At 35.9% G+C, this 25,738-nt stretch overlaps 1 protein-coding gene across 2 annotated transcripts; it reads left to right on the top strand.

Annotated features, from left to right (window-relative positions):
• The first annotated feature begins 2,523 nt into the window (after positions 1 to 2,523).
• LOC113067974 (podocalyxin-like) lies at positions 2,524 to 13,524 on the top strand. 2 transcript variants are annotated; one of them, XM_026240498.1, is made up of 7 exons: positions 2,524 to 2,871; positions 9,178 to 9,783; positions 10,331 to 10,482; positions 10,576 to 10,605; positions 11,089 to 11,200; positions 11,343 to 11,542; positions 11,711 to 13,524. In XM_026240498.1, the coding sequence occupies exons 1-7, from the start codon at positions 2,835 to 2,837 to the stop codon at positions 11,903 to 11,905; spliced, it is 1,332 nt and encodes a 443-aa protein (XP_026096283.1). In that variant the 5' UTR covers positions 2,524 to 2,834; the 3' UTR covers positions 11,906 to 13,524. The 2 variants fall into 2 exon arrangements, with proteins under 2 accessions (XP_026096283.1, XP_026096273.1); XM_026240488.1 differs by having other exon boundaries at positions 2,528 to 2,871; positions 11,708 to 13,524.
• Positions 13,525 to 25,738: the final 12,214 nt, after the last annotated feature.

Here is a 25,738-nt window from a genome sequence, read left to right as displayed (position 1 = left end):
ATGCATAAAAAAAATTAAATAGATACTACATTCATTTGAGGAGTTCATTTATGCAGAATGGAGAAAACAGTGTGCCACAATGCCTTTAGAAACTGTATAGTCAAAAGAAATAGAGAATAAGTTATATTAAACAAAGTTTAACTTAAAATACCATAAAATAATGAAAAATTAAATTGAAAATTGGTGTGTAGAAAATGGCAAATAAATAAATACAATTTTAATGAAATATAATAAAATGCAAAAATTGGCTGTAAAAACTGCAGCATCTGAATAAATAAATAAATACAAATAAAATAAAGCTAAAAATTTTATTAAATTAAAAATAGGCATACTCATTTTATTTGTGGAGTTCATGTATATGAAACTTCATACATACATGTTTTTGCCAGAGTTATAAGTCTACTGAGTGGTAAACTCAAGTCCAATAGCAATATACATTCTTATGCCCAGCTGCTGGCATTACGACACAATTGTGAGAATCATGGAGCATTTACACTTGACAACACACACACAACACACTGCTCGACTCAGAAGCACTTGAAAGACAATTGAAACAAATTTGCTTTTCCGTAAAATGGATTCAGTCTCTAAATGTTTCATGTTTAGAGCATTAAGAGGGCAAACAGGCATAATGTAGCAACTATTTCAGGACTGAGAGAAACGCCCCGGAAATACGACCAACACCCATGTGTTTATCTCCCTTTGTGCAGCACCCAAAACATTTCCCCTCTACAATTCATAACAATCACACATGACATGACAGGAGTTTTGTCTCTGCTCTGATCTAATGTTTCCTATTGACTGGTTACAACAGAGGGCCTTCTCTGGGCCCACACTGAGCTAATGCTATAATTAATGGAGCATAAGTAGATGCCCATGAGTGGAGGTCACAAAAGGTCACAGCTCATGAAACTAAAATTGAATGGAGGTATTGTCTTTTATGGCACTTAAAGGGTTAGTTCACCCAAAAAGGAAAATTATGTCATTAATAACTCACCCTCATGCCGTTCCAAACCTGTAAGACCTTCGTTCATCTTCGGAACACAGTTTAAGATATTTTAGATTTAGCCTATAGCTTTCTGTCCCTCCATTGAAAATCTATGTACGGTATACTGTCCATGTCCAGAAAGATAATAAAAACATCATCAAAGTAGTCCATGTGACATCAGAGGGTCAGTTAGAATTTGTTGAAGCATCGAAAATAGATTTTGGTACAAAAAAAAAAAAACTTTATTCAGCATTGTCTTCTCCTCCGGGTCTTCAATGGAGGGACTGAGAGCTCTCGGACTAAATCTAAAATATCTTATAATAACTGTGTTCTGAAGATGAACGGAGGTCTCACGGGTTTGGAACGACATGAGGGTGAGTTATTAATGACATAATTTTCATTTTGGGATGAACTATCCCTTTAAAAGTAAACATGATTTTCCCGCACTACAACAGGAGCTTTTGAAGTCTGGTTGTCATGGTTATTGGCGGTGACACTGGTGTTGTGCTGGCAGTGTCAGATCTGGCCTTCACACACAACAAACTCCACACCAGCTGCGATTACACATAGCTTTCTCAGACTAATTAACCCATTCCTTTTCTGACTCATTTGGTGAACTTCCCAAGAAATGAGACCTGTTGACATTCAGGGGAAATTTCTGCCACTAATTATTTGATTTAATTATTTAAAAAAAACTAAAGTCTGTAAGTGCAAGACAGTAAAATTATGTATATTGTGATTCCTTTGTTATGTCCCAGCAAAAAAAAAAATTATTCAATAAAATTACTTCATGATATTATTACTTCATAAAATGACATTAAACAACAAAAATATTTGTTCAAATTATGTAATAGTAATGCTTTATATTATTAGTAATATTATATTATATTATATAATATGGAATATACAACTAGTATACATTATATATCATATTTATCATAAAATTAGAATTATAAAAAGTTATGATAAATGTAATAATGATTATAATAATAATCGTACTAAATTCATAAAATAAAAATGTTTTTATTAATTTATAACAAAATGATTTATTATTAGTATTATATATATGTTTTTTTTTATTTTCATTTTTATATTCATTTTATTCAAAACAATTATCATTTTATTTAATTTTATAATTAGTAAGACCATTAAATATTTAGAAACACAGAAAAGTTGATTTAATGAAACAGGATGTTGATTTAATGATCGATCAGTACTGAAAACAGTTACATGATTTCAGACATAACTAATGTAGACAATATTTTTCATGGGTCTTCATGGATCCAGTCCTTGAACGAAAATGTGTAAAAAATAAATAAATAAATAAATATTACATTTATACAATTAATATTTTATTACAATTATATTATTAGAATAATATACAATTTGTAAAACATATTTTATGTCATATTATTATTTTACTATAATAATAATTAATGAATACAGTGACGCGCATGATGTTAGGCCTAGACAGTATTGATGGGCTAGTCCTGTGTCTGGTCACTCTTCTCTGCGTGAGCTGCATCATCAGACCTGTCCGCGCACAGCACGTCACTCCAGAGTCACGACTCCCCGCATTCAATACATCACAATCAGCGCAGCCAAGGAAACCCAGAAAAACTCTGCCCCCCAAATCCCCGGACCCTCAGGGTGGGGTAGAGACTCAGAGAAGAAGCAGCTCAAACAAAAGCACTCCTCTTGGCTTTAAGATTTAAAGAAATACCAGCTGCAAAAAAAGTGCCGATACAAACTCGAGACGAAAAGCGGAACCGATCGGCGTCTCCACGTTCTCATGCAAAACTTTTCCTGAAGTCACTGAAGGAGCAGCGAGCATCAAACTGACGGAATGAAAATGGCAATCTCGTGGACACTCATTGTGTTAGGTGAGTTTATGTTCATATGCGTTAACATGCTGCTTAGATGTTAATTAAAAAATAATAATTAATAACTACTGGCGTAAGGATAAATTGCTAACTTTGTTCAGCTTGATGATTCAAACGCCTCGTGTATTTCAGAACTTGTTTAAATATTTAAATGTTTTCAATTCTTTCTGCGTTCTCGGTGGGGTTGGGGGCATATTTGGCTATATATAAACTATCTGTATAATTATACAACTATATAATAAGTTAAAATAATAAAACTCATTATATAGCCCAAACACTTTAAAAGAGACAACAGACGCTAATATTCTTGCAAACGGTCTAGACTGAATTATAATGCAGACATTCATATGAGGAGTTTTAAACATTAATTAGTCACAGAAAATTAGTAGGGAACAAATTTGATTTTTCTATAACCTCACACAGTAGCTGGCTATGGGCTTCTTGTTCAGTCAGTTTCTCGATCAGGAATAGCCCACAGATCATAAAATTTAATTCACACTTAGGAGTAGCGATTTCCTGGTACATTTATTAATCTGTAAAATAATAATAATAATAGTTCTCTCAAAGTTATGAAAAAACATTCTTCCAGTAATATTAATAGTTATTGTGCAAGGAGCGTTTTATTTCAGAAACTTTTTAGTTGGACATAACATTATTAATAATATTTTAAATGTTACTACTTGATTCAAAACATTCAGAGAACATTCAAAAGTATGATGTTTTATTTTATTATTATTATTTTGTTTTTAAAACAAAATAATAATAATAATAAAATAAATAACAACTTAATGGGAACATTTGCGAACTTTCTTATGTTCATGTTTTCTAGGATTTTCAACCCGTTATATTGGTAAACATTCTAATATAAATTCATATTTTAATTCACACCAGTTAATCTGTGCAGCATTATGTTTATAACTCAAGGTTATCATAGAACAACTCACATTTTGCTGACAGTTATGGATATTAATGTAACAGCACCTGACCATGTGTGTGTGTGTGTGTCTGTAAACAAATCCTGCAAAGATCTCTGGGAAGTGCAACATCTGTGCCACTCGACATTTCTGTCAGCTGCTTTGCTGAAATTACAAACAGTGACACTATTAGAGATGAAGTGCGTCTTAGACTCAAGAGAGGGATGTGAGGGAGGACTGTTATTCTTTAATTATCCGTGCGGTGCACCTGCCTCTCCAGACATCAGCCTGACAGTCATTAGAAAAGCGCTCATGTTTTGTTTGGCCAACCTTGTAAAAAGCACCATAAGCACTTTTGACTCTGCTCTGTCTCAGTCAGCCTTTTCTAAAAGGTCTGATTAATTGTTTGAAATCACTTTCTTGTAGTGCAAAAATGAGGATGTTGCAATCTCAGCTTTTCTGAACCTAAGCATTGATAAAATGTATGCCGTCATTCATGTTGTTTACCTCAGAGTATTTATAAAGGCTCCCTGTGTTGATAAACCTGAGTTTCGAGGGCTTCCTCGTGTTGCATAAGGTTTCCTCCATCCTCTACTGTCAAGAAAGCCTCAACATTTAAATCAGCCAAAATAAACTGACTGCAACAAAGTATCCTCTGGCAGTGCTCTGGTCTTGATGCGGCCTGACAGCTGTCTTACACAAGGCTTGGGAAAGTGCAGAACAATGGGTAGGAAAGTATTCAGTCAACATCCCTGTTCCCAGGGAAGGTGTGAAACTTATTTAATCTTTCCTCTGCTCCTTTCCTATTGCTCTCTCTCTCTCTCTCTTTCTCTCTGTCTCTGTCTTACTATATCTCTCACCCAAACGGTCCAACTTTTTCCTGATAATAGAGATTATTCAAGAAATGAAACACTTGACAATAAACTGTGGAACACACAATGCTATTTAAACTCTCATACACTTATTTATCTAACACTATACTTGGTCTACATTTCAATTTGTTCATAATATATCTGTACATACAAAACTGTCTATTGTAATATACCTGCACATACAATTGTTAATTTGTATATTGTTATTCCTTACTTGTCCTATTTATTTATTTTAATTCTTTTATCATCTGTGTTTTTGTTCTGTCGCTGTCATTCTGTTGCACTGCAGAGCTTCTGTCACAAAAAACTAATTCTTCGTATGTGTGACCTTTGCATACCTGCAAAGCTCATTCTGATTCTGATTCTGACTGATTTATATGACGCAAGAGTAGATGAGAAACCAGAGGGGGTGTAGTGTTTTAAAGACCCCAAGAAAAGCCTTGGTATGCTTGGTTTTCTGTCATGTGTTGCGATGATTCCTTTCTGCCCTGGAAGTTTGGGTGGAGTATAGCAAAGGTCTTGTCTCATTTCAAATAGCCAGTTTAGTGTGCATTACAGCTATGATCTAGAAGCTGGTGATCTAAAAAAATCCTAAATCAAAGAATGAGTCATTTTCAAATTTTTGAGATCAGTTACATTTTTTAAAATGTTTTTTAAAAAGTCTCTCATGTTCCCTAAGGCTACATTTATTCGATCAACAATACTGAGAGAAAAAAAGAATAATATTGTCAAATAGTATTACAATTTAAAACAACTTATTTTAATGTATTTTGCAATTAAATTTATTCCTGTGATAAAGCTGAATTTTAAGCTTCATTACTCCAGCCTTCAGTGTCACATGATCCTTCAGAAATTATTCTAATATGCTGATTTGGTGCTCAATTATTAAAAGCGGTCCTTAAATATTATCAGTGCTGAAAACAGGTTTTGACACTTAATATGTTTTTGTGGAAACCAACCTTTTTTTCAGGATACTTTGATGAACAGATAACTCAGAAGAACAGAATTTGAGTATATTTGTATCAATTAAAACTTTTGACCCAACTAGCCTCATGGCCTCAAACTATTAGGATCTGTTCATGGAATAAAAGACACTAAAACTCCAATGTTGATTTTTTTTGTAGTCTTAAAGGGATAATTCACCCAAAAATTAAGTGACAGAATGAAGAAACAAAGTCACCTACATCTCGGATGCCCTGGGGGTAAGATGATAAACATGACATTTTTGGGTGAACTCTCTCTCTAAGGTGGCACCTAAAAGTAATGTAATTCCCTGCTTAACGTGAGAACATCTAAAATTTATAAGAGAGATGTCTAAGGCAAAGGGCGGGAGAGACTAGTCTCTGTATCTTGAGATTGCAAAGATGGCCCCTCCGTCATTCTCCCTCCTTTTCTCATCTGCTTATTATGTATAACGTCTGTAACTGGCACTGCCACGATCTTCAACTCCCTTCTCTAATCCAACCTCTAACCTGGCCTCCCCTCTCTAGTCTCTACCCATGAATCCTTCACTTTATCACGGATACTTTGCAGCAGTAGAAGCTAGTCTTAGCTAAAAAAATAAATATATATATATTCCTCCAGCAGATGAGCTCAATGCAGCTCATAAATACAGTGTTTGCAATTATTCAAAAACTCTTAAATACGGAAAAAAAAAATGTGGCACTTCAGTACTTAGTCCTTAAAAATCTTCATACAGTTCTACTGGTACACTTTAATGGCATCTGATGAAGTGTGTCATGAGGAATGCGTTTAAGTCAGGCACATAAATTTATATTCACAGTCTCTCCTCACCTCAATAGAAGGGGTTAGTTGTGACTTAGCTCCATAAAGGAGCCCCCAATCCCCATCTTCCCTGCCCCCCTCCCGTTGGGCTGGTGGGCCTGTTCAGTTACCCCTGAATAGGACACTATCAGGGGGAGAGGGGGCATGCTAAGGGCCCAAAGAGGTCCTGCACACAGCTGGGGAGGGGGTGGTAGACTGAGGGTGTGCACGTCCTATTCAAAGAAATTTGTACAATACAATGTGATACAACTTTATTAATCCCCAAACTGCAATTAAGGAACAATTTTACAACTTTAATGGCCTTAAAACAAACACTCCTGGCAACAAAACTGCCCCTTCAAATGACAGAGTGTTACTTTACAAGTCTATACAAACTTACTGGAGTTAAAGGGTTACTCCAACCCAAAATTAAAATTTTGTCATTAATCACTTACCCCCATGTCATTCCAAACCATTAATTTAGTTCAAAATGTAATTTAAAATTTAAATTACTTTCGTTTTAAAATAATTTATTCCTGTCATGGCATAATAGTAAGTCACATAATAGTAAGAAATGTTATTAATAACAGAGCCTCAAATCAGCAAAGATGATGAATGAAAATTCAGCTTTCCAATCACAGGAATAAATTAAAATATATTAAAATTGAAACATTTTAAGCTAATAATTTTTCACAATATTACAGCCTTGGTGAGCATAATAGAATTATTTTAAAAACGTTTAAAAATCTTAATTATTCCTAAAAAAGACTCCCAACCAATGTTCTGGCAGCAATCCTGAGAGACACAATTCATTAGAAAAATATAATATTTTAGGCTACACATACAGAATCACCTACATTTGATCTGATACCAGTCTTTAAAGTGAGCAAGTTTATCTCTTGCTATCTGGGATTACTGACACAGTACATCCAGAATCTGAGAGTTTGGGAGTCTGTAGGACAGATATAAGAGTGGTTCATATGCCTCTGTGAGGGGTTACCCATGAGTATGATGTTTCTACGCAGGTGAAATGTATAGGTTTAATGGTAGTTAAAAGGCTTCTAAAAACCAGGTCCAATAGAGTGAATAGAAAAGCCTTAGTTTAGTTGTTTAGGTCTGGAGAAATGATTAGCAGTGGCCATATTTTTGGAAACGCAAGGCTGTGATAAGATGGTGATTAGACAGAGGGCTAAATGAAAGACAACATTGGCAAACCAAACAAGATGAACAGCCTCTCATCAAGATCTCCCATCCCGACAGCAACAATGCCCTGTTTCTACAACAACCACTACTAATTGTTCTGACATCCCAGTGGGATAAGATTTACAAGATCTTCATTCTGGGTGGCCAGTTCTGGTAAAAAGCACCAACAGTGGAAATTATTTGTGCAGATGTAGGAGTTTCAGTCACTTATCACATAAAGTCTTGGACCGACATTTGCTGTGGTGTCTAGAATGAGCCAATGATGTTTAAAAGGAATATCAGCTTACATTTGGTTTGTCTTTATTGTTCTGGACAGGATATAATATTAAACTCTGATAAATACTGGGTCAGTAGCTAAGAATCTGTTGATTATAATATAACATTATAATATAACATTAACATATATAATATAAAGTGATAAAATATAACTTAATTACCACCATATTTCTGATATTATCGATCGAACTAATCTTTTTTTTTATGTAATTGTTCACTTTTATTCTAAAACCACGCGTTAGCATTTGTTAGCCAGCTAGATTGTCATTCGCGTTTCTACTCTATTGCCTTTTTCTCAGTTTTTCTCGCTAAATTTATTTTTTCTCTCGCTCTATTTTTTTCACGAGTTCATCAAACAACAGTGGTAAGTCAGAATCATTCATCAGTCACAGTGAGAAATGGCTTCTTTTCCTGCTATTGTTGTTTGCATTGCTTGCCACATGTGACACATAAGCTCTCCCTGTCAGCGAGGAGGGATTTACATGTGATAAATTAAGGGAAATAGTTAGGCTGACAGAGAAGATTTCAGAATTAGAGACACACATCCAAACTTTAATTAAGGAAAGTAAAAATGTGAGGGCTGTAGATAAGGCTTTGGATGCTCTAGTTATTGGTGATAGATACATCAGAAACTAGTGATGGGACAATGGATACAGAGGCAGATACAGTTTTGGTTGCTTGCTGCTGCCACCTCTGGCTTGCTTAGTTGGGGACACTTAATTTCCACTTGACTTGCATAAAGACAAAAACAATCACAGCTTGACAGAATTCAAGATACCTTGAGAAGAAAGAAAACTGCTCCACATATATGCGATCATTATAAATACAAGATCATCTGTGTGAATTTCTTAAACTTAAGAGCTTAAGAAATCAATTTAAATACACTTTTGCTGATGATGCAACTATACAGGAATTAAAACATTTCACACTAAAGAATAAAATCACAATAAAAAGTCACGATACTTGATATTCACAGGTCCAGATGAAGAGCTTTGCTCTTGATTCCTGGTTTAAAGTAATGCATTACGTGATCACAGCACACAGCTAAAATACTCCCTGAAGAGTAGTCAAATTTGGTTGTTACATTTGTCAGTTGAAAGAACACTCTAGAAACAGTTCCTTTCATACAAGACATACAACATTTTCAGCAGCACTGCTACTGTTTACCTAAAATGCTGCGTTACAGCAATTGCACAGAATCAATTTGAAGTCAGTTTGAGTCTGCAAAGCAGTATATTCTTACACTCTTTCTTGTCTGTTTTGTTTGTTCTTCATAGGCACCCTCCTGCAAGGCATGCAGTGCAATGCTAATGATGATTCAACTACAGCCCCAAACAGTTCCATTTCACCCACCTCAGTGGTTACCACTGCAGCAGATTCCACTGAATCCACCCCTCCTTTCACCTCATTGATTTCCACTAAACCCACCACTTCTTCTGCCTCATCAGAGTCTGCTCTACGTGACACTACATCTGCTACTACACCCACCACATTGGAGCCCAGTAAATCTCCTACTCCATCAGAGTCCAGTACTTCATCAGAGTCCACTACACAAGCGCCAACCACTAGCCAACCAGCCACTTCACCAGATCAGACTGGACCATCTTCAGCAGAGGCTAATCAAGACATAACCACTAACACACCCTCACAAACTAGTCAAGTCACAACCCAAGTCACAACAATTCAGACCACGACATCCAATGAAGGCACTACCCCCACTACTACAACCAGCACTCCTCCAAATTCACCTACAACTCTCACCACAACCGATCCCAAACAAAGTACCACCGACTTAAATAAACATGCAACCACTTTTCCTAAAGGAGATGGCACCACCCAACTCATGTCTACACAGAGAGCCACATCTGCTGTTACCAAAAACTGTAAGTCGCAGGAATCACTTTAGTATAAACTTTATGACTGCTCAACACAACACAACAATGCTTGAATATTTATTAATGGAAAGAGAAGAAAATTCTGTGGTTATTGAACTCATATGACTTGCTTTCTTCCACTGAACACAAAAGCAGCACTTTTGAAGAATGTTCACACTGTACATTTATATTCCGTTTTTATATGTTACAAAACACAAAAAAACAATTCAGTTTGGCATCACCGATAGATATCCAACTGTATGCAACCATGAGATTTGAGTGCTACTGTGGAGGGTATACTTTCAGATAATAACAATTTTAATTTAATTTCACACAAATACAGTACTCATGTGATTTCTGTGGGTTTTTTTATTTTTTATTTTACTTTAACACTCATGGTCCCTAGTATTTGTTGTAGGAGTCCTCAACATAAAATCTGCTGTGTTCAGCAGAAGCAATACAAATGAGTTCAGAATGACAAAAGGGTGAGCAGAGGATGACAGACTGTAAATTTAGTGTGAACTATTAAGTGTCTCTTTTTCATGTTACTTTTCAGCTGAATTACCAATCGCAACAGCACCAGGCTCTAAATCTACTGCTACTCAAAGTCTTGGGACAACGACACCACAAACAGCTACAGCCTCGATCAGACCAGACCTGCAAAGGGATGAAGATATTACAACTAACACTCCCCTAGAAATCATTCAAGTAAAATACCAACATTTAGGGTTTTTCTTTATATATTGTTTATATTCTTGATCCAGATATTGTTAATGATACTGTTGATTATCTCTTCTGCAGTATTCCTTTAATCTAAGCAAAAGCAATGAGGTGAGTCCATAAATGACAATAACACTGACAATAACTCCAGTCCTGGTCACAGAGAGCTCATTTACATTTACAAGTCAATATCAATAACTCTATAAACTCTGGTACAACAGTAAATGCACTGTTAAATATTAGTAAAATCAATCACAAAAGTAAGGAAGCCTGTTTTCACCACACAATAAAAAATAAAAAGAAAGAGAATTATGAGTGAACTCCAAGCAAATTCAGAACTGAAAAAGTCATACAGTTAAAAGTCAATACTTTTTTTCTCACGATTCTGACTTGCAGTTACCTTTTTATAGATTTTTTTAATTCCATGGCAGAAACAGACTTCCATACTGAACAATCTATTAAATGGAGCCAGAACACATTTCTTAAAGAAAAGCGAATGACTTCACAAAAATCAACTGATTCTCCGTAAAAATTAGCAAAACATGCAGGTGAACAAGAAGTGCTACCATTCTAATATTTATTTTGTTCACTCAGAATCACGTCCTGGGTCAAACCTGTAAGATGCTGCTTCAGACGATGAAAGGAAATTGCATTATCAACGTGACAATTCAAGACAATCAATTAACTGCAACAGTAATAATAGATGGTGAGGGAAATGATATGGCTTCCAAACAGATTAAATCCCTTCTAGAGAAACCACTGGATTCAGTGTTAATGCTATATTATGTTATCTTTAATAACATAAGTACAAAAAAATTATAGTAATTCACTTCCTTTTCTATTTACAGCTGACCAAGTGATACCGCCAGAAAACTACAAACAAGTCAGTGAAGCTCCAGACAATAATACTCATAAAGAGGATTTTAACAAGGACACAATACCAGACACGTTAATCGCCATCTTGGCTTCTTGTGGCGCTTTGGTGCTCATTCTGTGCTGCTTTGCTGCATACTGCACTTATCATCGCAGATCCTACAGGAAGAACCAGGTAATGCTCAATTCCAAACACAAAGATGAATCAGACTCACATTGAGGCCTACTTTCAATAGATTTATCTACGAATGATGAATTTTCTAATTAATTCAATTCAAAGTTAAAAGTTACGTTCTGAATTCCAATGCGGTTTAACATCCCAATTTGTACTTCCCCTCAGCAGCAACACCTGACAGAAGAGCTCCAGACAGTGGAAAACGGTTATCATGACAATCCTACGCTGGAGGTGATGGAGGTCCAGCCGGAGATGCAAGAGAAAAAACTGACAATGAACAGGGATTTCAACGACAGCTGGATCGTCCCCATAGACAACCTGCTGAAAGAGGACATACCTGATGAAGAAGACACACACTTGTAATGGCATCAGATGAACCGTCTGGAGAAGGAAACCTGCTGCTCTCATTACCGTAGACTGTGACCGGCCAGAATGAAGAGAAAGCAGAGATTGACATAAAGACTATCAAACGACAATGGTTTCATTTGGTGCCTGGGTGTATATGGTGTAATAAAGTAGTTGAATGTCAAGTATGTGCTAGAAATAGTGGAAATGTTTTCAGGTTTTGTGTGTCTCTGTGGATGGGAAAGGGAAAATCTGTAAATGGAATGTCAATGTACAATCTGTGATGTCTCTATGTGCCTTAACTTTTCTTCAGCACACAAATAGTTTCCTAATAAATAATTTAAATATCTAACAAATATTAGTTAAAATAGCGCACTTATGATTTATAAAAGATTTTGTCCGATTATTTTCAGTATTGACTGAAAAAATAATTTACATTTTGCTCGCCATCTTGGAATGTTTTTCCCACTGCAATGCATGTTGGGACTGCATTCTCTAAATGTGAAGCTGGCCAAAATAAGGCATTGATTTCACTGCCTTTGCATTAGGAGTGCGCCTTTTGATGCCTTTAATGAGTAGATCACTTTCAGAATTAAAATTCTGTCATCATTTACTCAACTGTTCAGATCCCAACATTTTTTCAAAATATCTTATTTTGTGTTCAACAGAAGAAAGAAACTCGTACAGGTTTTAAACAAGTGGGGGTGAGTAAATGATGAGAGCATTTTCATTCTGAAAGTGAACTACTCCTTTAAGATGCTGTCAATCAATGTAAAGTTTATGTTTCACATGCTAATTACTTAAGGATTTAAGGTTCACAGATTCTGACCAGTGGATTTCTGTGACATTTTACATGTATTTGATTTTTAAAAATGATGTTATGAAAAGAAAACTCAAAGTTGTTTCTACCTGATAAAACTGAGCATACATTGTATTACTACTTTAAACATTTCCATCACTTTTGAAGCAGAATATGATTGATGTGCTTGTATATAATGCTTTTTTTTATGCTTCGTCCATAATGTGTTCATTTTCTGTTTAGGAAAGATTGACACTCATAGGCACCAAACTAGACTTGGACCAATGGATAATTCATCCTGGTAAATTAGACTATGGGGCAAAAGTATGATTGGCAGATAATCTTTCATTATCTTTCATCTGCTCCACTCATGTCTCTGTGTTGGTAATCATGCTAGTATGAAGGTTTTCAGTCTCCAACCTTAAACATTTGACACAAATTCAACACAACTCACATTCTTTAAGTTTATTTACAGGTAAAAAAATCATAATGTGTCATTGTCTTTAATCAGAAAGATCACCTTTTTGGGGGGGGGGGTTAATTTAATTGTTTTAATGTTGATTTCACCAAAACAAATTTGTTTTTGTTTTTTGTTTTTGTTTTGTTTTCTTGCATGCACTACACAAATTGTTGGGGATTCACTGCTGTCTCAGTTTAGCTGTTGTACTTTCACCAAAGTATTAAGGTTGAGTTTATAGTTATATTCTGTTTTTGAAGTCAGTTTGCTGCTGTGTGCAAACGACAGGGGTCTGATACACTGGAAGTTAAATCTCTGTCAGATTTGATGGCGATGGCCATGATTTCTAATATAAATGTTTATAAAAAAGTTGTTTTTAAAGTGTGTTTTGTAGGTAATTGACATGTCAAGGCACTTCATCTTCAATGACAGAATGCATTTACTACTTCTCAAAGGTTTGGGGTCAGTGAGATTTTTTAAAATGGGGCCATATGATGCTTTTTTAAAGATCATTATTTTGTGTATTTGGTGTAACAGAATTTGTTGACATGCTTTAAGTTCAAAAAACACATTTTTTTTCAAATACTGTACATTATTGAAGGTCCTCTGTGCCCCGCCGCTCTCAAAATTGAAGTTTTCTACAAAATCCCTCCTTCCGACAAATGCAGTTTGCTCTGATTGGCCAATTGACACAGTGCATTGTGATTGTGATGACATGTTTAAACCAGCCATTTTAGAGGGGCGTGGCAGAGTCTTAACTTTGATGAAGAATATTTATTTGGATTTGAGACATTAGTCTTTGCAACTTTATAGATCTTCTTTATGCATCAACAGTTTGCAACACTCCGAGGAGAAAGGAAATAAATTCCTTTCAAAAGGAAAAATTTAAATTGCATCATATGCATTTACATATGGTTTCATTTTCTTTTCATTTTTTTAATTTAAAAATAACTGTAATAAAAATGTGCTTTCTATTTATGAAGCAAGGGTGCTCCTCACATTCGCGTACAGTTGAAAAGCATAAAACAGCTGAAAGGACAGTAAAGTTAGTTTTTTACTTACATAACAATATCTCATCAGACCGCAGCTCCCTATTGTTCTACTGCAGCTCATTTGGCACATGTGACTTGCTGAGGGCAAGCTGAAATGTGTGTCTGAAAATTCTCCCATTTGTTGTGGTCGCAAAGAGATCCAGCTGTTCTGCGTCTTAAGTTTTTAATAAATACATTTTTGAACTCATTAAAATGCTAAGAAGTTTAAAAATAAAAATGTTATAATAAGGTTTTGGTTATTTATAACGTTTTACTAAAGTTTTTCACAGAAAGATTTTGGCAAAATGGCACCCCTATGCCTTGTCTATACTGCATAACTAATTTTTACATCACTAAGAGCAGACGGGGACTCGACGAGATGAGGATTTCCAGGAGAGATGAAAAGAAAAAAGTCACTTCATCTCTGACACTGCAGAAATGTACACCGAAAGCAAGAAAATACGAAAGACAAAAGTAAGCCCTGGTTTCCAAACCATATACACCAGAATTGCTTTCACATCAGGAAAGAAATAAAGAGCACTAAATCTTAGAAATCACGTATGGGCCAATCACAAACTTCCACACTCCAGTGCGCTGTGAGTGTATCTCCACAGAGCCAAATTACAGCTAATACTGAGTTCAGGGAATTGAGATATGACACAATCAGCAGGGTGAAGCATAATGTACTGTCTCATAGTTCCTTGAGCCTTTGGTTTCTGCGTGGGTGAAGCCATAAGTACAGAAAATTTAAGAGCGATCCAATTACCAGAATATTGTTTTTCAGGGCAAACACTTCCTACTCATACACAGGGAGACAAATAACAAAAATAACTGCTGTTAAACTAACACTACACAAATGGAGACCAAGTAATCCAGATGGACTCTATGGAAGACTATCACACTTCGGTCCAGAATTGTAAACAATCCGGAAGCTCATACGGAATGAAGGGCACATATAGACGTCTCTATGACATCATAGACAGAGACAAAACACAAGACATGACATTCAGGGCTCAAGTTCACCAACAAATAATAATAATAATAAATAAAAAAACTGTGTGGGGGCGTGGCTACAGGGTGATGAGGTCGACAAGGTTACCCTTGGGTGGGGTCATGTTGTCAGGGAAGAAATTGACAAGTGTGTCGAACAACTGTGTGCGCTGGGCATACGTCTGATCCACATCTGAAAAGCCTGTGATGAAGAGAAGAAAAACATCATTAATAAGTATTAAAGCACATCTGATTTCCACAGTTGTAGAAGAACATGATTGGAGGACAGTTTTGTTCATCTCGCTCACCGAGAGGAAAGAAGTCTGAGCTGGATTTGAACAGAGCTGAGGGTAAGAGCTGGAAGTATAAGAACAACAAAACACACACACACACACACACACACACACAGAAAGCACTTTTAATTATCTATTTAATTTAAATATTATAGACCTAAAACATTTTCAGCTTAAGTCCAACTGAAATTAAACTATTAAAATACAAATAAATGCACAAACATACTGTACTCAATCAACAAAAGTTTAAAGGTTTGTTATTACAAGTTTAATCATCAAATGTAACAGCTTCTTTTTGGTTGGTCCTGACCTCTTTTGACTCATCGGGGTTGGTGTGGTCCACAGTAAGAGACAGGGCATTCTGTAGGTATTTACAGGTGCATCTAAAAAAATGTTTTTCCACTTTCTTTCATTGCTTTCATTGATTCATTGCTCACAAACTTAAATATTTCAAGAGTTTTGAACTCAGTGGCACTGCTGAGGCGTTATTGAAGCCCAGGTTGATTTGACATCGGCCTTCAGCTCCTCTGTATTATTTATCAGATCTTATTTATCTTCCTCTTCACAATACTCCATAGATTCTCTGTTAGGTCAGGTCAGGTGCTTATCAAGCTTTGGACTTGATAAAACACAATTGCCCAGCACCAGCAGCCGTCAAGGCACCCAAATCATCGCTGACTTCAGAAACTTTGGCTTCAGTGCCTCTCCAGTCTTCCTCCAAACTCCAGACCTTGATTTCCAAATGAAATGCTAAATTTACTTTCATCTGAAAAGATGGCTTTCTTCTTACCCCAGGTGAAATGCTTCTGACATTTTTTTTGGTTCAGGATTGGCTTGGTTCTAGGAATGTGTCGGCTGTACCTCTTTTCCTGAAGACGTCTGAGTATGTTGACTCTTGATGTGCTGACTCCGGCTTCAGTCCACTCCTTGTGAAGCTCCCCAAGTACTGGAATTTGTTTTTTCTGACAATCTTCCGAAGGCTGTGGTCATTCCTGTTGCTTGTGCATCTTTACCTACCACACTTTTCCCTTCCAGACAACTTTCTACTTGTATATTTTGATATAGCACTCTGTGAACAACCAGCTCTTTCAGCATTGACCTTCTGTGGCTTACCCTTTTTGTGGAGGGTGTTGATGATTGTCTTCTTGACAACGGTCAAGTCAATAGTCTTTCCCATAATTGTGGTTGCATGTTCTAAACTAGCCCAAGAGAAACCAAGTATTTATATTCATAATTAAACCTCAAAATGGAATATTCTTTTTTTTGCGATAGTGAATTTTTAACTTTCCTAAGCTGCAAGTTGTAACCATCAGAATTAAAACACAGTTTGTGTTCAATGAATCTCGAATATAAGTTAGCATTTTTTATTATATAACAAAAAATAAAGACCTTTTCCATTATATTATAATTTTTTTGAGATGCACGTGTATATTTGTTGTAATCAATACAACAATTAAGGTAATTAGTGTTATATCAGCTCAAGCTGTCAAAGTGCTTGAGGTAAATATAATTTACATAATTTACATTTCTACAAGTGTTCAAAGGTTACAAACTTAAAATTTGAAATGTGTTGCATCTGGTAATTTACAATCATTTTGGGCTACAGAATCATTATCATCCTTAAAAAATAAGATTATATTCATATAATATTATTTTAAATTGAATTAAGTGATTGCTCTTGCTTTTGATGAACCTGAAAGCTCGATGAGTTTGGCTCATTCTGGGTTCCTCTGCTTCAAAGCTCCTGTCTGCAGCCAAGTTCTTCCAACTTGAAGCTCTCCAAAGACACTGTGAAATCATCTGCTCCAAGAACATTACAACAGACACCTGCGTGGACATTTACAAACATGCCAAGGTACTCTGAACCATTCATTTAAGAACATTCTGTTCTATTAGAATATTCATACTTACAAATTTCCCCATTCAATCATTTATTTTATTTATTTATTTATGTTGTGCAGTACACTTTTTTTTTTCTTTCTTTTATTAAATTATTATTATTTGTATATTAATATTATTATATTAATATTTATATTAGCTTATTCTTTTTAATTAAAGCTATACAACTTTTTGTATTTAATAATAACTTACAATAATAATGCAATATTAATAATTATTTATTTTGTGCACTATACATTTATGTATTCTTTATTTTTATTATTAATAACTAATTTAAATATTATGAATAATATACAAATATGTATATATTAATTTATTGTTTTTAATAAAAGCAATAAAACCTTGTATTTAATCCCTTCTTATTATTATTGTGTGCAGTATACATTCTTTTATTTTTATTTGTAATACTACTACTAATAAATATAATAATAGTAATATAATATTAAATTATGCCATTTGAATTGTTATTAAAAACTAACAAATATTAAACATATATTTTTATGTATAATTTTTTATAAAAATCTGGGGGGAGGGGGGTCACAGACTGAATAGGAAAAATTACTTATTACTCATTCATTTATTATTTTTGCAGTTTAACCAGCTGCCAAACATAATCCTAGGTTATCTTGCTCCATGTTTTGTCTTGTTTATGAATTTCCCTGGATTAGTCATTTTATCTGTGTAGTCAGTTTTGGACATTGCACACTTCTGGATGATTTATTAACTCTTTACAACTTACGTAACTTGTCTACATGGCCAAAAAGCATTTCTGCAATATTTTCCATTTACCAATAAAGGTATATTCTTTATTGATTTATTGATTGTTTCATGTCAAAATGCTATATTTCTATAAAATACCATAAGAACAATCTCCACCAAAATAATATTCATTTAAAATGTATTGCCCAATCCTTCAGCAAACTGAAGTTAATGTTTGGTTGGCCGATCTGAATGTCTCACTGGTATCGTTTCAAACAAATCGGCTCAAATGACTCGTTCATAAAGACCGTCGTCTGTCGCCACCTGCTGGCCTAAAATGTAATGCGTAGAATGAAAACACCAAACGCAAAAAAAAAAAAAAAAAAAAAAAAAGTGTCCCCGGTGACTCAAACATGCTCAAGCACACTCTTTTCATTTATTAATGCAGATACACTTACTGTCCTCAAGAGGGAGCTACACTGATCTGATCTCAGACATCTACCTTTTATATTAATCAGTAAAAAGCCGATATTAGACACAATTTATAAGTTTAGTCGTCATTAGTTTCTAGATTGTCAATGTTCATTTGGATGCATACTTTAACCATTTAAAAAAACTTTACATGCTGCTTGAATCTCAAACACCGAGATAATATTAAATAATTAACTGTGAACAAACACGACACACATTTTAAATAACTAAAGACAAATTAACATCTGTTAAATAGATAAATCCAGACAAAGGAAGAAAATCATCCGGTTTTGTTTTCTTGCCGCATCAGATGAGAGCTAAAATGGTTCATTTAATGAATCTGATAAGAGTTGTTTGCATGTTTAATGAACCATCCGTTACAACAGCATTAATTAAAACTGCCAACATAGTATGTCTCTTATGATCAAATTTAATGTTTGAAAGATGGCACTCAGATTGTGCTTCGATAAAAAAAAATAAAAAAAACATGTTTCATTTAGCCTGCAACAGCCATTTGTATTGCAGAAAACAATCAGCCACATTCTTATATTTCCAAAGATGCTTTAACAGGGCGCTGGTGAATCTGATCTCCTACATCTGCTTATTATAAATATTAATAAGAAGCCACTATTTTCGAGTTCAGTACCACACTTCCTCGCTCGTCTTCTACTAAAGAAGTCGTGGCCTAATGGTTAGAGGGTTGGACTCCCAATCGAAGGGTTGTGAGTTCTAGTCTCGGGCCGGACGGAATTGTGGGTGGGGGTAGTGCATGAACAGTTCTCTCTCCACCTTCAATACCACGACTTAGGTGCCCTTGAGCAAGGCATCGAACCCCCAACTGCTCCCCGGGCGCCGCAGCATAAATGGCTGCCCACTGCTCCGGGTGTGTGCTCACAGTGTGTGTTTGTGTTCACTGCTCTTTGTGTGTGCATTTCGGATGGGTTAAATGCAGAGCACAAATTCTGAGTATGCGTCACCATACTTGGCTGAATGTCACTTCACTACTAAACTAGAAACTGGAATCCAATTTCCATCCCCGCCACTAGGCGGAGTAAGCGGCTTTACGGTCAGTTTGACACTTGTTCAAACAAGACCTGCAGACGGGTTTATTTTTTAAACACAGCTTCTGCAGATGACAGCTCGGTGAAAATATTTTAATGTCACTAAACAACACATATTCCATCGACAAATAAAACCGACGATCAATGCGATAAAGTGCAGGAAACGAGTGTCACACGACTCGCCTGAAAGTGTTCTTTCACACAATGCATTTCTCCTGCTTTATCTTCATTCAGTCATTTATTATTAGATCTTTTGTTCTAAAAAAAAAAAAAAAAAAAAAAAGTGGTGAGGGCAGTGCTGGTTATGACATCACAAAACAGCCTTTTAATTTGACAATGTGTATTTGAGTATTTGCTACCATAAGTAAACACATATCCAAGTAAACATCAACAATTAGTAGTGTCCAAAAATATTAAGTTGCAGTTATTTGATGTTATAAAGAGTTGTGCTGAAACATTCAACTTATCAAAAGAGGTTGTGACATTTCATCTGATAACTTTGACAATTAAATTTGTCATTGTCTGTCCCAGAATTCTATAGAGTAGGTCTATTTCTAATGATCTGCTGGTTCACTTTCACTTCCAAACCAGGAACTCCTCCATCCATTCAGTCCCTTTTATTTACATCCCCTGTTGTGTTCCATGTATGAAGAAAAAAAAACATACAAGTTTGGAATGGCATGATTTTCATTTTTGGGTTAGATATTCCATAAAGAGATTTGCTCAGCTGTGTGCCAGTCGAGGGTTGTAGTACTAACGTAATTTAGAAAGCAACAGCACCAGGATCAGGAATGTGAAAAAAATAAAAGGGTATGAGAGAAGATGAAGCCCACACAGATAAATGAAGAGAGAATTCCACACATAGATCCAGGGTCAGGGCATAGTGAGAGAGACGTCTTTGGGGGATGTGCTGCTTCAGATAGAAAGAGTCAAAGGGTCCCCTAAAAAACAACAAGATATCACTAGATACGGCATTCTACACAGATTATAGGGGAAACTAATCAGAGCTTCCTGATACTCTGAGAGAGAGACTGACTGGGGGACAGAAAGAGATTTCCCAGAGGGGGAATGTGTAAAACATGCGTCCCATGAGATGAAGGGAAAGGACAGGAAGTTATTCCCATGCCAGGGTCTATGTGGCTTAAATCTGATTGTGTGTGATTTGAAGTCCTTTTTATACTTTTCTTACCAGCAGTGCTTTAGAGTGAACTTCCTAACAATAGTTCAGGAAGCTAATGGTACTATATAAATAGCTGCTTACCCAATCATTCCCACAATTCCTCTGTCATCCCTCCATCACCCTCCCTTCCTCTCTATAATGTTGTCCCAGGGGAAACATGAAGCCACACCTGTCTATAATTTTTTCTTCCATATTTCTAAAATACATTAATAACTATTATATCATAAACAGTTTTTTTTTTTCAGAATCATTAACTGTCATATGGATGCATCTTACTAAAATGTCCAGTTCACTAAGGTGGCATTTATTTGATCACTTTTCATGCATTTTAATGAAAGTATACATTTCTTAAAAATCATAATGACCTCAAAAGGTATGGTATTGTATATATTTCTATAGTTGAAAGAAAAAATATTCCCATTTCAGAAATGAAAATTTAAACAACTTGACAGCTCAACATTGATTTTTTCCGTTCATACATAATTCAAGTAAATGCTTTAACAATCTTACTGCCATTGTGTGATTTACATTCATTGAATCAAATCTATAAAAAGAATCAAAGTAATTTTTAGCGACGTCATTGAAAAGATGTAACTGAGTTCAACTCATTATAGCAGAAAAATTAAGTATCTGACAGAACATTTCTCTGAGCAGTGTGGACGAGTTCATTCTTCTCATGGATTTATAATATGAGTTTCTCCTTGACTATGTGAATTACCTCAAAGCACCAGACTGGAAGTGGCCTCTGGAAGGCCCTCGCCTACACTCATCATTTCCTCCTATAGAAAAAATCAGGGATCACGCAGCAACTGTTTCCGGGGACGCTCCCACTGGCAGCTTCCTGTGCCACTCCCACTCTGTGAATAACCACAACGCTTCTGGATCTGACTAATGGAAGTCTGAAGACCCCCCACCCCTACAAAAAAAATAACTTCCGCTTCATCCATCTCTTTACCTCATCCTGTTAGTCTACACTTGAAGTCTTGAATGTATGTGAAACACTGCTGTCAGGTCACATCGATGCCTTAAAGTCAGAGACCTGCTTATAACAACAAAGACCAACTGCATCCTCCTTTTCAGTCATCCCCAGGATGGGGGCCATCAAAGGCAACCCGACCCAACGATGGAGCCAAATAAGGACAGCTGGCCGGGATGTGCACAGACATTTTTAGGGACAGGGGCTCAAGTGGAAAAAGGGCACTTCTCATATATTTTTTCTAAACAAAACGTTAAATATATTAGGGGTGTGTGATATTTACAAAAAAAGATCAATATTTTCTGGGATTTTATCTATAATGATACTTAGGCGTTATGTTGTTGAGTGTGTTGACATCTTAAGGGCTGCCATGGACAGCTGACTCCTAAAGTTTTTTAAATTCTTCATATTCTGTGTGGAGATCAGTTCACAGCAGTGATAGAAATTAATTTCCAAAAAGTTAAAATTTATGTTTTACCTTCTATGGGCAGTTTTACCTTTATAAAGCCATTTTTTTCTAAAAGTGTGCATCATCTTTTCAGTTTGATTTTTAAATCAAATCAGTGAATTAGAATAATAAGTCATTTGGGCTGTTATCAAGCAAATGACAAATTAAGCAAATGACAAAATCAGTCTTTGGAATGCAGAGAAAGCACAGAAGCTGCATTAGAGGGGAATTTAGATGCATTTACAGTCTGTTCACTCTGCAGTTACACATGCATTAATAATGTTTTGATATTTTAAACTGTAAAACATTAAATACTGATATCAGATTTTTTTAAGGATACTTTAATACTGTCAGTAAGTGGCAGCAAGTCACTCTCAATAAGTGAGTCATTGCGACTGAACTCAATCATTTAAACCAACCCGATCTCACGGCAATTCGTACATATTTTACAAGGTGGCTAATTCGTATGAATTTGTACGAATGACCTACACCTAACCCTGCCCCTAAACCTAACCAACACTGGGGTTTAGACAAATTGTATAAAATCGTATGAATCAGGTCGTACAAATTATTAAGAATTATCCACCTCGACCTGACCCGACATTTTTATCTATTTGATAGGGAAAGCTGTGTGCAAACAGAAACATACACAAAAATAAAAAATATACAAAATTCCATAGAAAAAAAGGGTACTTTCTCTCGAGGAAGAAAAAGGGCCAGTGTTCTGTCGATTTGTCCTACCCTGTCAGATTTTGCTACCTCCCATTAAAACAGTGGGTAGTATTCGACAACGAAAAATGCTGGTAGGAAAATCTGACCAGTAGGATAAAATGTCAGGACAACGGTGCTCGAGCCCCCTTTGATGAATAGTGTGCATGTGCCTGACGGCTGGTGTGGATCTCCTGTCCTGGCTCCATCAGCTCTACAGTAGCATTCTGAGATTATCTACAGCTCCGAGTTATCAGACCAGAGGCAGATAGATGACTCTTCTACAGGTCAAAGGTCATATCTAAACACCAATGCACTGATTGTTTGCTTGTAGAGGTTAAGAGCTTGTTCCACTGTTCATGGTAAATGCCCAGCCTAGATCTTGGTCTTGTCACTCATCTGAAGATGCATCACAATTTAAATGTCACTTTTTGCAACATTCCATCAATAATCTTTTGTTTGTCAAACAATGGCACATAAGATGCTTATGTTCTCATAGACATTAATATTTAATTGGGGTTTTTAGTCTATAGGCTCAAAGCTACAGGTATGGAGGAATTGGAGTGTGACTATATATATATATCACATCACTGAAGGTACTTGGGAGTACCAAGGGTGCCAATATTAGTGCCTTTGAATGAGGGAATTGGAATAGTATTTAAATTAATCAATTAAATCAAGTATTAAAGTACCAAATCAAGTATTTTATACACATACACACAGAGTTATATGCAACAAATATCTTACAGTTTTGAATGGCTGCTTTTCCAGCAGAAGACACAGAGGATCTGAAAGACCTTTCTTTACATATTATAATACTATAACTGCCTGTCAGCTTGAAATGAAGACGTTTTAAACACTTCAAACATAAATGAGTGCTTTGAAAAATTGAAAAAGAGGTAGAAATAAACAAGATTTGTGGGGAGTGGTACTGTCAGCAACAGATGAGAAAATATACTAGATCATAACACTGGAGGAGTTCTCCGTTCAAACACATTCTCACACACACACAAAGTGCTGTTTTTCCTCTCGGGATTGACTCTGGTTGGTACCAGGCGGCTGATAAGGAGATGCAGAGTGTTCTGTGTCCTGTCAACTCCTAAATCACACACTTTCATGGCTACTCACACACACATGCATACATTTATCTCACAGTAAAAGAGAGAGTTCAAACAATACAGGCAAGATTATGCAAATGCTATTTTGATCATCAAAGAGACACCGTGCAGAATCTCTGACATGTCAACCATGTTTTGGAATCTGCTGCATTCTTGCGTCATGTTGCCTGTTTTGCCATTTTAAGCTTTGAGTTTTGATGTATACACACACACACACACACTGACCACCTGTGTCTCAGAGCATTGCTCAATCTTTCCATTTATCATTACACCATAACTATATTCACTAACAGACCATGTATCTTCACTCCAGGAAAACTGCTAAAGACTTTCCCATGAGGGAGTATGACATGCTGAAGTCTGGAAGAGAAGAACATGTAAATCATTTCTGGTAGCTTAATTCTTTGAAGTAAGGAAACATTTGTGATTTTCTGGAGAATTTAAATAAAATAAAATAAAAATAAATAAATAAATTATATATATATTACTTGAACTATATACAAAACTTGTCTTTATTTCAGGAAGATTTATTTAGTAATATTCAAACATTTGAAGCTGCTTGCGTTTTGAGTCACAAAAAGATCTCAGATAACTGGAGCGCTGGACATGTACAGTACTCACTAACACTTTCCACATATCTAAGGAACGTGTTCCATAAATCTCAATGGCATTCATCATGGTGGAGGCTTGGCCCTGCCCTGTCAGAGCTTGGCACGGCGTCTCAGCGCATCTAAAGAGCAAGAGTGAATGAGCGCCGCATTCTTGGAATGCTCTTACCATTGTGGCTCTTTAATGAGGCAGAGTGAGCGCGCGCTCTCCCTGTGACAAACCCTCGCGCCACTGAGCAAACGATGGATGGGAGGCGTGAAGCCAGACGTGAGAGCGCCGGCCTCCAGCCCTGCGACCCCCGAGCTGTTTAACATGCGATCCGTCACTCGCCGCCCTGCGAAGAGTGTCAGAAGGGCACCCTCGAAAATCTGGCCCAACATAGTTCTCTAGTTTTACAAATGTGTTACGTTACAAGACAGAGCTGCATGGGTGTGTGAGTGGAGATTTGAAACCATTTTCTTGTGTGAAGTCAACTTTTCCAGCCCAAACGACCTGAAATTTAACTAAACCATAAATGTTGAATGGTAAAATCACTGTAAAATGGTCAAAAACTAAAAAACTAAAAATGCTGGGGTTTACCTAACAGGATTTTTTTTTTTTTTAATGTATTTTTTTCCATTTGAGTGTAGGGCAACAATGGCTTAGGCCTGCAAGACACTGTTAAGTCAAAAGCACATCGAGTCCGTGCTCCACCACATACATAACGCACACGGACTGCATACACACTGCAGACGGAGTATGTGTGAAACAGGCGTGAGCAGGGCCGTAGCTGGGGTCAGCGGGGACCCAGTGAAGATAGTACCAGTGGGCCCTGTTTGAAATTGTTTAATTTGTATGTTCGTTTATTTTTATTTATTTGTGCTATTTGCACAATGTTAAAGTTTTTTTTCAAGTTTGTAGGTTTCAAGATAAAGAAACTAAATAATTAAATGTAAAAAAGCACTGGATAGTCTTCAATGTAAAAATGAAATATACAATCAAACCTTCATTTATTCAGACACCTTCAACATTTGTCACATTATTACAGTTTTGCTATATATATATTAAAAATATATCTGGTGTCTGAATAATTTTTGGTTTGACTGTTAAAACTGTAAAAACTGTAAAAGCAT

This window comes from Carassius auratus, chromosome 4, assembly GCF_003368295.1.
Source record: "Carassius auratus strain Wakin chromosome 4, ASM336829v1, whole genome shotgun sequence".
Taxonomy (NCBI): domain Eukaryota; kingdom Metazoa; phylum Chordata; class Actinopteri; order Cypriniformes; family Cyprinidae; genus Carassius; species Carassius auratus.
Note: the sequence above shows the minus strand (reverse complement) of the source record. Positions and strands in the feature narration are given on the sequence as shown.

Bases quoted from the DNA above. Each gene is read 5' to 3' on its own strand.
- LOC113067974 (XM_026240488.1), top strand. From the start codon at position 2,835: ATGAAAATGGCAATCTCGTGGACACTCATTGTGTTAG. The intron at 11,201-11,342 runs GTGAGGGAAATG...TTCTATTTACAG, and splicing joins TGCAACAGTAATAATAGATG to CTGACCAAGTGATACCGCCA. The intron at 11,543-11,707 runs GTAATGCTCAAT...ACTTCCCCTCAG, and splicing joins GATCCTACAGGAAGAACCAG to CAGCAACACCTGACAGAAGA.